General features: G+C 42.0%; 1 protein-coding gene across 1 annotated transcript in view; it reads left to right on the plus strand.

The window, feature by feature from the left end:
• Positions 1 to 2,034: 2,034 nt before the first annotated feature.
• KHDRBS2 (KH RNA binding domain containing, signal transduction associated 2) overlaps positions 2,035 to 13,304 on the plus strand; it is a 307,309-nt gene continuing 296,039 nt past the window's right edge. Inside the window, exon 1 of the mRNA XM_030235769.2 lies at positions 2,035 to 2,147. Coding sequence (XP_030091629.2) covers positions 2,057 to 2,147 — 91 coding nt within the window. The 5' untranslated portion in view covers positions 2,035 to 2,056. The remainder of the gene's footprint in view (positions 2,148 to 13,304) is intronic.

A 13,304-nucleotide genomic window follows, 5' to 3' on the forward strand; every position in this document is an offset into this window, starting at 1 on the left:
ATACTGTATGGTCTGTTGGGGCAAAATCCTGAATAAATATAACCTAAAGTAAATGTATACTTAAAGCTAAACTCTAATTAAAATACATTTTATTTACCCAAGCTGCAGACACATTAATTGCATAATAGCTCTAATTCTGTCAGGCGTGGCCGTGGGAGCTGCAGCACGGCATTCCTCGACAGAGATCGCGCTTTTCCCACAGGACCCCAACCCCCTGCTTCGCCCTCTCCAGCTGCGCACAGCAGGCACGAGCAGAGATTTTCGGCGCGGTCTGCGAGCAGCGGCGCCCGGTCGCTGATGCTCTGATCACATTCTCAGGGGAGAAGCTGTCTGGCAGCTCCAGCACGGCCACGCCGCCGATGCGGCACCGCTTTAGCGAGGCGTCTACCCGGACCCCGGAGGGCCGAGGAAGCGCCCGGGAAGCGCGGCGGAGCTCGGGGGAGGCACCGCGGGCTGCGCAGGGCGCCGGGGCGGGAAGGAAGAGAGCAGCGCCGAGAGCCGGGCAGCGCCGCCGCCTGCCCGGTTCGGCACCGCGGACAGCGCCCGGCGAGCGGCTCGGGTGTGGGCGGGGCGGGCACCGCGCAGGCGGCGCGGGGGCACCGCGGGCACAGAGCCGCGGCCGCGCCTAGGGACACGGCCACGGACACACGTGCCGGGCCGCGGCCGCAGCACGGCGGCTGCCAGGAGGTCAGCGGCGTGCACGGGCAGGGCGGCCCACGCAGAGACACCGGCGGCACAGGCACTCTGAGACACGCGTGGGCAAACGGGCACAGGGGCACAGGGCCAATGCGCGCTCTCGGGCACAGACACAACCCCAGACTCACAGAAAGCACCGCAGCACAGCATCAACACACACACACACACACACACACACGGAGTTTCACACAAACACACTCACACACAAACACACACACAGAGACACACACATACACAGATACAGAGTTTCGCACAAACACAGTTTCACAAACACGCACCCATTTTCACGCACACACACCCACAGTTTTCAAGCACCCACGGATAGCGCGGTCACAGTCGCGCACGGTCACGCGTACGCGCACAGGCACCACGGACGCCCCTCTGAGACAGCGCCTGTGCTCGCACTCCCGCTGACACACAGAAACTGGCACAGGCAGCTGCACGCAGACAGACGTACAGACAGACACAGGCACCCACACAGTGACAGACGCACAGACTGTCCTGGTTCCTGCCTGGACAGAGTTAATTTTTGTCGTAGCCAGGAGGGGGCATGGCCAGGACCCAGAGGTTGTTCTGCTATCGCCTCAGGTCTCTTCCTTAGAGAAGGGTCTGGTCCAGTAAGCTCGGGGTGGGGTAACGCCGATTCTGAGCATTTGGCATGAGAATCACTTGTCTCTCTCGAACACTTTTGTTGTTAACATCATTGCTGTTACTGTTCATTTTCTTATCTCATTGCTGTTTCCAGTAAATTGTTCTTATCCCAACGCGTGATCTTTACCTTCGATTCCTCCAATTGTCCTCTCTAACCTGCCACAGGGAATGGGGAAAAGGGTGGGGGGGAGCGAGTGGCAGCGTGCTTTTAGTAGGAGCAGTAAATTAAGGAATACCAGTCCTAAACCACGACGCAGACACAGAGAGAGACAGACAAACACAGAGACAGACACACGGAGAGACAGACACACGGAGAGAAACAGACGCCCGCGGGGCCCCCGCCTGGCGACAGCCAATGGCACGGCGAGTCTGCCCCCGGCGGCGTGTAGCCACCAATGGGAGCGGAGAGGGCGGGGCCCAGCTGGCTCCGCCTCCCTATTTAATGCCGCGGGTGGCCGCGGTTCGCTCAGTGGCGGGAGGAGAAGGCGCGGGGGCGAAGGCGCGAGCAGCGGCGCGCGGCGACCCGCGCACGTGCCCGCCCCCGCGCGGCGCGAGGGGAAGGCGGAGGCGGGGCCGGGGCAGCGCCCGCCGCGCGAGGGGCGGCGGCACCTGCGGGGCGGCCCCGGCGCGGCCACCGGCGAGCGGGCGGCCGAGAGCGCGGAGCGGCGAGCCCGGCATCCCGCGCAGCCCGCCCGGCGTGACCGCGGCGATGGAGCAGGACAAGTACCTGCCCGAGCTGATGGCCGAGAAGGACAGCCTGGATCCCTGCTTTGTTCACGCCATGCGCCTCCTAGAAGACGGTGAGGCTCCGCTCCGCGCTTCCCCCGCCTGGGCGATCCTCGGGGTCGGCGCTCGGTGGCCGCGGCCGATTGGCACGGAGCGAATCGGGTTTCCGGGCGGGCGGGACCCGGCCGCGCGTGGGCTCGGGGCGGCGGCGGTTCAGGGGCTCGGGCGCTCGGAGCCGCCCGGAGGGACCCGTCCGGCAGCAGCCCCCGGCGGCAGCCGCGGATGCCCCGCTCCCCTCCGCCCGCGCTCGCTCGCCCGCCGTGCGCCGGCTCTGCCGCGGCTGGGGCGCCTCTGCGGGAAGCGCTCCCCTGCTTCCCAGGCTCACTTACACAAAGACAGATGCTGGCGTTTCATTACACTCGTTGTGTCCTGTTTTCGACTCTGAAGTAATAAGGTTTATATGGTACTACTATTATGCCATTACTGCTGCGCTGTTTCAGTCGACTGCGCGGTGTCAGACATTGAGTGGATATGGCTTATCAATTTCATGACAGTTTCATCCAGGACATGATGATTTCCTCTTGGTTTTGTATGGAGATCAGAATACACTGGTTTTAATATTTGGTTACTCAGTGTAATTCGCCCTGCTTTCCTTGCTTTAGGCGGAGTAGAGTTTTAAGTTGGACCTCAGCTAGAGGTTCTTTAGAAAGTTTATCATTTAGTCTCTCTTTTAATAACTGCTCAATATAGTGGTTGAGTGAAGACCTCGTGGTACGGAGTTTCAACTTTTGCCCAAGTATAATCCATTAAGTTCCTCTTATACATGTTTTTCTCCCTAGATTTTTAATAGTCTTTTTAAAAAACCCTGTTCAACTTGGAACCCAATGTTGAAAAGAAGTATTAAAGAATGGTGCATAATTCAAGATAACCTATCAAGTTCTTAAATGAGATTAAGGCACAGAAATGTATGGTCAGGCCCTTGAGAGTCACACATTCAAATAAACTCACATTCAGAGGTGGCAAATAATTTCCCAAGTTCTGTTTATGACTTAAAGAAAATCATAACTAATTCAGATTTACCATGCTAAGCAGTGTTTTTTTCTCAGTCAGCAGTTTTTATATTGTCTTTCCTTAATGTATTTTCTATTGATTCTGAGTGAAGATACCGAGTCCAGGTTTTGTTGGAGTGCTTCTGTTTGATAGCTTTGAAATTAATACTGAATCTCAGTATGAATACAGACCCATTTTGTACTCTATTGTCATAGCTTCCTTGCTGCTAAAGAGGCAGCCATGCTGCTTTTTACAGTTGCTTTTCTAATAATCATATCATAAACAAAGTCCTTATTTCTTAGAGGAATATACTTTCTGAGCCTTGCAGTTCGATCTTTTCCCAGAGGGGGGAAGTATCCACTGAGAGAGTGTGTGTGTGTGTGGGAAAGGAGGAAAATACAGGAAGGACAAAACTGAAAGTAGGCAAAGAAAAGTAAAAAAATGGAAAATGAAATTGGTTTTTCTAGGCATCAGGTTCATTCGTGGCATTTAATAAATGAACTGTCTTCTCATTCCTTCTTAGCATAAGTAGGACTATGCATTATTTCACTGGATTTTTTAAAAGATGAAGGTGAGTTGTCTGAGAGAAGGCTAATGTCAGATTCACACCAGGTACCTGGCATTATCCTTCAAAACACCATCTGTCAAGCTTTCTAGAGATTTGTTTTACATTCTAACATAGGATGACTGGTAAAACATTTAACCGCGGTTAGAGTGTTACTACTTAAGAAAATGACAATGCACTGGTTGCTGCTGGGTATAAATACAAAGGAAATTTATAGAATGGGCAGAATTTTCATTTTTGGGTGCCAGAAGAAAATGGGATCCTGGAGCTAGGATCTCTGTAGTAGTGAATAATTAATTTTTAGGTTATATTCGTGATAAAACATTGTTTCCAGACTCTGGATTTCTGTTCTTTAGAATGTAATGTGCAATCAGCTACATCCATAACGATGCCAGCCAGGTGGTCTTTTTATGGCGTCCTAAGCAGTTTTGGTTGCCAGTACATTTTGTATCAAATGCATAAGTGTAGATTTGCTGTGGAGCTCAGAGCCTCAAGCATTCACTCTGACTTGAAAGTGCTGTGTTGTTTCATGTTGGCTGCTAAAACCTGAGGTTGAGAACAGTTGTGTTGCTGTGAGAAACTGCAGAAGGGCACACAAGCAATAAGTATTCCAGAAAAATGCTTCTGATGTGCAACAGTGGATTTACTTGTAAAGATAAGACTGCCCATTTTTTCCCAATTTTTTTTGTTTGTTTGATTCTGTTGCATGGGTTTTTTTGTTTGTTTTGGTGTACTTAACCAATATTAAAACCAGCATATTACTTATGTTTTCAACAGGTAGATCTGTGTCCTTCAGGTTGACCTGTGTCAGACGCATACTTGAATCAGTAGCTATTTATCCCTCACCATTAAGGGATGACTAGAAATCACTTACTTTAGTCCTTACTGGGGTCTGGTGAAATCCCCAGAAAAGGGACATTTCCTTTGGCAGAGTATTTGCATACTTACCAAACAAGACAAAGAAAGGTGAGGAAAAAGGTACAAATGCTGTTTAAATACAAGGTGTGGAGACAAAAACCCGATTTCTTTAAAAACCACTGTGGGAATCTGTGGTGGATTCTGACAATGAACCTAAGTCTCTGAATGGCCAGTTGAGTGCCTTAATCAGAAGATACTTGATTTCCCCCATGGATCATAACCTTTTCATGTAGAAGTAGATCCTGCATGACCATTCCACTACTAGAAATGGAAATGTCTTTGGTATGTCATCTACTAGAAGAACTTGTGAGTGGCTGGTGGTATTTGCCAAAGTTTTTTCAAACTTTTGCTATATGCATTGAACATACTTACTCTGAGAATATAATTCATTCAGCAATGAAAATTAAATACCTTTTAATTGTAATAGGTAGTTGAGCTCTAAAGAATAGGCTAATCTCCATCTATTGGAAAGGGCTTTCCTGTATCAAGTGAACTGTTTTGTGTACTAGGCTGTTATAAGAGCTGGAAGTGTCCCTGTTTCATGTATAGCTTTAAACTATTTTACTGTATACTGGTTAACAGTACTTATTTTCTCAGGTGAGATTGTTCTACTTTTAGTCAGGAGATGTCCTGATAAATGTATGAGGTCAAGTAATGCTTGGTTAGATAGGAAATGTCAAAAGTGAAGAGTATGTTCTTGAGCAGTGCTTTTTTTACCCAGCTTGTGCTTATACTGCAGTACATTCCAGAGCTCCAGAGAGAATGGAGAGCCTCTCTGTTCTAGTGCTGCTCCCTACCACGGAAGCTACCATCTCCTTATATGCGTTACTTTTGCATGTTTGTAAATATTAATTGCTTTGTGTAAGATGTCTGTGGTTATGAATTTAAAAATAAGAGTGTCACTTTAGCTGTGCAGGTGTGGATGACATAGAAAGATACAACCAGTTTGACAGTTCAAAACTGGTTTTATATCAGCATTCCATTTAATAGGCGAAAGTGTCAGCTAATTGTCTATGTACTTTTTGGGGTCAAGCAAATTACATATATGTATGTGTGTGTATATATATATGTGTGTGTGTATCTTTTTTTACATGTGTGCAGCTTTGGAATAGCTTGCTTAGTGTGTTCTTAAAACCAGCTCTGTGTTTTGTAATATAAACATAAAGGAAAAAGACCTATTGGAAAGAGCTGGCCAAAGTAAGAGCATCTCTCCCCATGGAAATATCAGCATTACTAGGGTAATGAGGTAGCTAATTTCTCTCTCTTATAATGACAGTGCAATTGACCTCAGAATTTCAGCTGGCATTCTGAAGGCAATGAGAATCAGGCCTTTAACTTTAATCTTGAGTAAAGTCCCTAGATCATTCCATGTGGTATAGCAGAGTTTGTTAAACCTCCAAGTTGTGTAAATTAGGCTCATAATGCTCAGCTATCATCCACATGCAGGCTTCTTGTAGGACAGGACATGATTATTCAAAACATTAGCCTTTACACTGAGCATTAGTAGGGTCTCTCATACAAGCCTGCAGTAGTAGTTCTAGCTAGTAGAAAACTGTTAACATAATGCAAGTTTATTTTGTCTTATATTCATGATTTCAACTAATACACTGTCATATGTGGTTTGGGGTTTCTTTGGACTGTTGGAGATTGATTTTCTTTTCATATAGGAATGCAACTTTAGTTCATGACTGTGTGTTTCTGTTAAAAACCTGGGATGATAATAAGGTTGTTATATGAATATTATTTGTCTTGGAAATACAGAATATAACAATTATATTCTTAGCCCTAGAAGTGAAAAGCTGTTGATCATGACCTGCTAAAACCAGGCCTCTGATGCTTTTTAATTTTAATATTTTTTTTCATTGGGAACTACTTGTGACAATATGCTTGCAAATTTATGAGTTCACTTGTCTCGACAAGCCTCTTAACTAAAATAAGATTATTGTAAAATGTAAATGTAAATTCATACAATAATATTAATCTGTGAGTAGTCACTATTCTGCTTATTTTTTTTCTTTTATTCCTGATGTTTACATCAGGTGAGAAGAAATCTGTATTTACAAAATAGTTGGTATTAGTCATTGTTTGCTTTGCTGTCTCAAGAAATGCACTGTAAATTCCCGCTAGATTGACTCAGGAAACGTGCTAATATTCAGAGCGTGTATTTTAGGTACCTTGGTTTCATTAGAAACTAGATTTGTATTGATCATTTGGACCCTTTTCCATAGAAAGTGCAAACTCTAGATTAATACAAGATACTTGGGATTTTTATAAAGTAGTGATGTGCTAGGCGTTACGGACTTAGTTCAGAGCTGACTAAAGTTAACAGGAATTGTTCTGTTGCCATTAGTGGGCCTTCAGGCAGTCCTTGTAATACAAATATGATCTATTGACTGGTATAGCCAACAGGACATGCTTTTGCCTTGCAGAATGTAATGCAGATGAATCCCAAGTGATAACCAGATTTATGGAAAACAAAATATTATAAGATGTTAGAATGAATATAACAAAGCAAACGTTGTGTTTATATTGACCCCAGCTTCTTAGTCATAAAAGGCACTCTTGCTTCAGAGGAGAGAAAAAAAGAAATGATAGATGTGATTTAAAAAATAAAAATAACAAAAATCTTTCAGACATCTGAAGCCACTTAAGACCATTGATCTGTAATCTTAGAAAACATGTGCTTTGAAACACAGTAAATTGTTTTGCAAAGAGGCAACAATATGAGTGCAGTAATTGAAGTTTAGATTCTGATACCCTGGTTTAAAATAAAAGGTGCTTTGCTCTTTAAATAGTGCTGTTTGAATCAGTGGAGCTGCTAAAGGTGCAATTTAGTGCAAATAGCAGAATTTAGTACCAACTATTTAAGGGAAGGTCAAAGGTATTTGCTGAGGTTTATCTGGATGCCCAGAGCCTCATCAACAAAGTGCTAGTTTTTTGGCAACGTGAATGTTTTCCTTGAGGGAGAATATTTTTCATTTGTCCTGGTATTTCTTTAAGTAAATTTATGTCATATTTAGTCTCCTTGGTGTACACATACAGATTGTAACTGCTATAACTGTCCATCTCTCTTCCTCTATACCTCTGAGTAAGCATTTTAAAATTCAAGATTATGGAGAATTGTTAATATTTGCAGTTAGTACCAAGAGAAGGCAGAATACCTGGATGGCTGAGTAGAACATTCCCATCGACTGTTAACTTCCTAAGCACTGAACACCTGTGTAATGTGTAGAATAGAGTGGCCATTCCTAACCAGGAGGTGGCATGATTGGGCTCCACATGCCAAAACAGAGCTTCATATCGTGGCACCTTCTGGCAAAGGGCTAGTCTGGTCCAACAGCTACATCAAATTCTTCTCCATTGGATGTATACTTTTCTCATTTAGGCAATATGCAGATAATACATACTGACAACAAGATGTGCTGGAGCATGCTGGGCTATTTAGTAGTCTGTAAAATCTGATATGATCAGCAGTGATCTGTGCATGAGTCTTGCAATAAAGGCTAAACATCTGCCTAAGCCATCAAAGCAGTGCCATGAGAGTGGAGCAGTTCCTCCGTGACACAAAGACACAGGTTTCAGGCTCGAAGTATGAGATGTCTTGGGCCTTTCTTTAGAAGGCATAAATGTCACTGCTGTTTGGTAGTTCTTCTCCAAGGTTTATTAAAATGGGAATATGTTACACCTTTCAGTGCCTTGTAGCTGTACTGTAGGCCACACATGCTGCTTTTATGAAATAGTTGTTTTCTGGATTGGCAGGGTCACTGCAGTCACCTGGTGCCTCAGTTCAGGGTTAGAGAGCCTTTTCAAAAATAAGCTGGTTTTAACTGTTTCAGTTAATTCTCTTTTCTTCAACAAACTGCTGAATGTGGAGGAAAATTCAGTGTTGCCACAGCTGATCTTAGAATATACAATTTTCTTTAAAATATTTTGAAAATAAATAATAGGAGGAGTGTTTTCATCAGGGATTTGAGGTGTTAAGAAAGCATACACAACAGAAAAAAAAAAATCAGTTTTGCAGATGGACTCTGCTAAGCATTGTGAAGATATGCATTCATCTTTTCTTCACCTTGCAGTTTTCAGTCCTTGGATAGGTATCAGTGCACTACATCAGAATAAGCAAGGAAGCAGATAGTTTTTAAAATCAGGTATGTAAAGTATAGAACTTTACTGATGCTGCAGTTTAATCTTTGGCTGTGTAAGCAAGTAAGATTGTGCAGTCTGACCAGAAAAATGGAAAACCTTAAAACTCGTGTGAAGATCTGGTGTGCATAGTACATGGAGTCTTGGCTTGTACTACATATCTTCAGTGAATTCATTCTAAAACTTGCATCTGTAAGATGTAGACTGATGCTGAATTTCATTCAAATCTTTGAGATCTCAATGTGAAAAAGCCTTCATAAGGAATGTGTAGTATTCTTATTACTTTTGGTACAAAATTACTCTTTTTAAAATTTGCAGGCAGAAATAATCCTGGATATTACAGTCCTCTGTAAATCCTGTCATATTTTAATTAGAGTCCTGCTGGAAATGAGTACAGCTATTTCCTTATCCTAAAAGGGCCGAAACTAATAAAACCTGGAAGAATTATTTAAGATTTTCAGCAGATTAAAAACCTCCAACTCCCCCACCCTCCTCAAAAATAATAACCTCCTCTTGAAATAATGTATGCCTGTTCTTGATTTCACAACCTTTGCTGTTGAAAGGGAATTTTTTAGTTTGAATACTGAGAAAAAAAATCAAGTGAAACTTCTAATAATGCTAATATGGCAATATTGAAGATCATCCACACTTAATTAAGATGGTACAAAGTTTTGATGGTCATATAAAGCTGCTATATGATATAACCAAAGACATCTTAAAATCATCAAATGCTTTGCTTGCACTGGGCATTCCTGTTTATTGTTCTTGGGTTAGCACGATGCAAAGGCTGAAAAACACAGGGCAGGTCACTGCTGTTCTAGAATTTCCCTGTACCTGCTGAAGTGCTCATCAGTTATTCTGCATCTATCCCTTGTTGTAAGGGTTGCACTGACAAGTGCAGAAAAAAGTCAAAAGCGTTTGATTCATAAAATACTTCAAATTCTGGCAATCAATGTAACTATTAGAAAAAAATAATACTATGTGCTAGTCTGTAAAAGATTTATCAAAACATGCATTCCTCTTTGCTCTGCTTTGGATCTGGAACAGAATGTTTATTTGTTTTGTAGTAGAAGCATTTTGGCTTTTCTAACTGGTAAAGGCAGGTGTGTCTTCAGCACAAGCAAAAGGAGGGATCAAAGCCCCTGGCTCATAATCAGTCAACTTCCAAAGAGCAGCATTGCAAATCAAGGAAAAACAGTTTTCCTAAGAGGTTTGAGCACTGGAGAAGGAAAACAAATTCCCTAGTTTAATGTTCCCTGGGATTTAAGTGTGTGTTTCAGAGCACTCTTTCAAATACTTCAAGTTAGAGAGCTTGTCATCAAATCAGGGACGGTGTGTGTATGTTTTAAAATGGCTTTTCAGTATTGAAAAATTGAGTTAACTTACCTCTCACAGTGTGCATTTTTGTCTCTGTGTTTCTGCTAATGTAGGCTTATATTGCTGATTTTTCTAAATATTTCTAAGAAAACTTGTTTGTTGCATTTTGTCTTTTTTGTGATTGTGGAAAGGACGTTTTGATGTTGTCAGGGGTTGCTCTGAGGTCAAAATGTGAGCTCTAGCTGGAGAAAGAGTGAGACATCGTTCTTCCTAAATACTTAGAACTACACTGATTTGCTGTGGCTATGGAGCTGTTTCCCTGACTTTCCCATTTTAACTCAAACTGATTTTACTCCAGTTCTTCTGAATGGAGCAGCCCCAAATTCAAGTGACTTACTGTCTCTTATTTTGTTATTTGAAGGGCAGAATAAGGACTGATTCCAGGAGACCTTTCTCCTGCCTGTCTTCAGATAGCTGTTCAACAGGAAAATGGAGAGTTAGTTTTGGTAAATGATGCTTATTATCCTGGTGTCTCCATAGGGCTATAGAGCTATCTAATAGCTTTAACTTTTGCACAGGTACAGATTTGCAGTTATTTCACTAAATAATTGTATGCAAAGTAGTAGGATTTAGCCCATTGTAAAATTTGAAATAACATCCTCCTCATACTTGTAGATCCAAGTAAATAAATGAATTATATCAATTTATTTGTGCTTAAAAGCCATTGGTGGGTAATCTCCCACACCCAGTTCCTATATTGCATGAACTCCTTTTCCCGATCCTACACTCCTATTTAAAAAGTTCATTCTGTCTTTGTAAATCCAATATTGCAGAATGCCCTGATTCTCTTTGATTTTTAGGGGTTGTCCAGATGCTGTTGCTGCTGTTACAGGAGTGGTTGGTTCGTTCTTCACTTGCTGCAGATGGTTTAGTGTGAACACCAACAGATCAGGTTGTGCATAAGTCTGTGAAGAAGGGTTTACTCATCAGTGTCAGAGGGGTCTGAGGTCAGCAGTGAATGTGTGAAAACAGGTCTTCATGTTACCTGTTTTGTTGCTCTTCTTTTTCTGAAGACTAAACTGGGAGGTAACGTGGAAATACAGTAGTTTATGTTGAGTTGTGCATGACAAAAAGATGTTCATGCAGTACCAGCTTGTTAGCATACACAAACCATCTGTTCAGCACAAAAAGTCTCTTGCTGCTCTGAAGTGTATGAATAATCTGGAATGATATGTCAGATGCAAGGGGGAAGAGAGGACTAAGTTTTTGCTAGAAATATTTTGATATAATGCCTTTATTAAGGAATGTTTGTACTGTACTGTAAGCTTTCCAAGTGCTTCTTGTGGTGGAAGTGGGAGATGTTTTCAGCATAAAGTGGAAATGGAGCAGCTTGGTTTTGACACAAAGCAGGAACTTGATGTGATTCTGCATCCATCTGAACACTTAAGAAGTTGTGATTGGGAGGCAAATAGAAAATAATTAGAAGCAGCTATGAATTGTAAACATTACTAACATGGAAGATCTCAGTTGCTGTTTAGTCTAAAACTGGGAGAATCACTGTAACATAGATTGTTTGTTTACTGGATAATTTAACACATATGCAGGGATGGCATGCACCTCCAGAGTCCCTCTGAACACATGCAATACAACAGTATCAAAACGATGTAATTCCTAACAGAAGCTTTTCAGGAAGAATTGAATTTCATTTTATTTTTTTAAATAGACCAACAGCATTTTCAAATGCTTATTATATTACTTTTATCTATCCATTTTATCTGAATAAAACTTAACTAAAAGGTTCCAGAAGTCCTCACTTATGTTCAGTATTTTGTGTTTAATGGATGTGTGAATGAGAGGACGTAAATTAGGGATTTAGGGCAAGTTGCTTCTTTCTGCTACTTGATTGAAAATGACACATTTTTTCAGTGCATTCCAAAAATACATTCTTGACTCCTAATTCTATTGCACAGATGGCTTCTGGGATTTCTGCCAACAGGTACAGACAGAGGACAACACTAAAACCTTTCCCAAAGCTTAAAAAAATAGTATTAATAGTCTTATCCTATCCCTACATTGGAAAACTCTTCTATTATGGCTTATAACTTAAAAAGTTTTGCTAAGTAATACAATACTGGTTAGTAAAAGCAAGTTCTCTTAACTCTGAATCTGTGGAGAGTATCTTCATGTATTGCTTCTGCCTTCAGCTTCACTTTGTACATGCTGCTGGTATTGCTATCAAAGTGATTTTAAGTTTTGTATGACTAAAGGGTTTTTGAGCTTATCACTTGTCAACACATGAAGTTTTGGATACGTTTTTAACACCATCTTTTCATTAATTCAGTATTGGAGGGTATAATTTCAATCATTACAAATTTCAGTGTGGCCCTGTGTTTGTCCTAGGAGCTTTCAGTCCAGACAGCACCTCACTATCCATTTCTTTCCATTGGATAAGTGAGTGAATTAAAGTAAAGCTGTCTCATAACCTGTGAGACATCTCTATTGCCTATAGTAGTCTATAGGGTGCTTTTTCATCTGGCGGACAAAAGGCCCTCAGGAATTTTGTTCCTTATTTGAATATTGAGTAGTATAAAGGCCATAAGCTTGTGACCTCTGAATTCTATAACTTTCACATCTCTCATGATTTAAATGCTTATAGCCTGAGGTACATGGACTGAGAAGGGATGTTTGGTCCAGAGGCAAGTCTCAGTACTGCTGAGATAATGATCTTACTGTAAGAGTTATTCTGAAAGAAAAATAGTACCATTTTACAGTAACAATTTATTGGAGACCTTTAAAAAGGAGTTTTCAGGTGCCAGCTAATCTCAGCTATCATAACATTATTGCTGTCACTAAGAAAAATACTTGACAACTGCAGGGGAGAAAAAGTCTTTGATGTCCATATGTGTTCATTTGTAAAGGGGTATCTTTTACCTGTTTGTTGCAACTTTACAAGCAACCAGTCATTAGAAAACATGGGTATTGATGTTCAAAGTTAATTTTGAGATTGCTCTCATGCACCTGAATTGAAGTGCAACTCATGTTGAAGCCTATTAGTTCTGTGTGGAACTTTAGAAGTAATCCTGTGGTGTTGGTAAAATTGCACAAACATCAGACTGAGGGATGATGGAGCACATGCCTTTTTGAGAAAATCTGGGAAGACATGTTTGAGGAATAATTACTGCTAGTAAAGAAAAGAAGTTTTCTTTAGAGGCTGAAATACATAATTTCTTTGGTGGTT

This window comes from Serinus canaria, chromosome 3 (genome assembly GCF_022539315.1).
Source record: "Serinus canaria isolate serCan28SL12 chromosome 3, serCan2020, whole genome shotgun sequence".
Lineage (NCBI taxonomy): Eukaryota > Metazoa > Chordata > Aves > Passeriformes > Fringillidae > Serinus > Serinus canaria.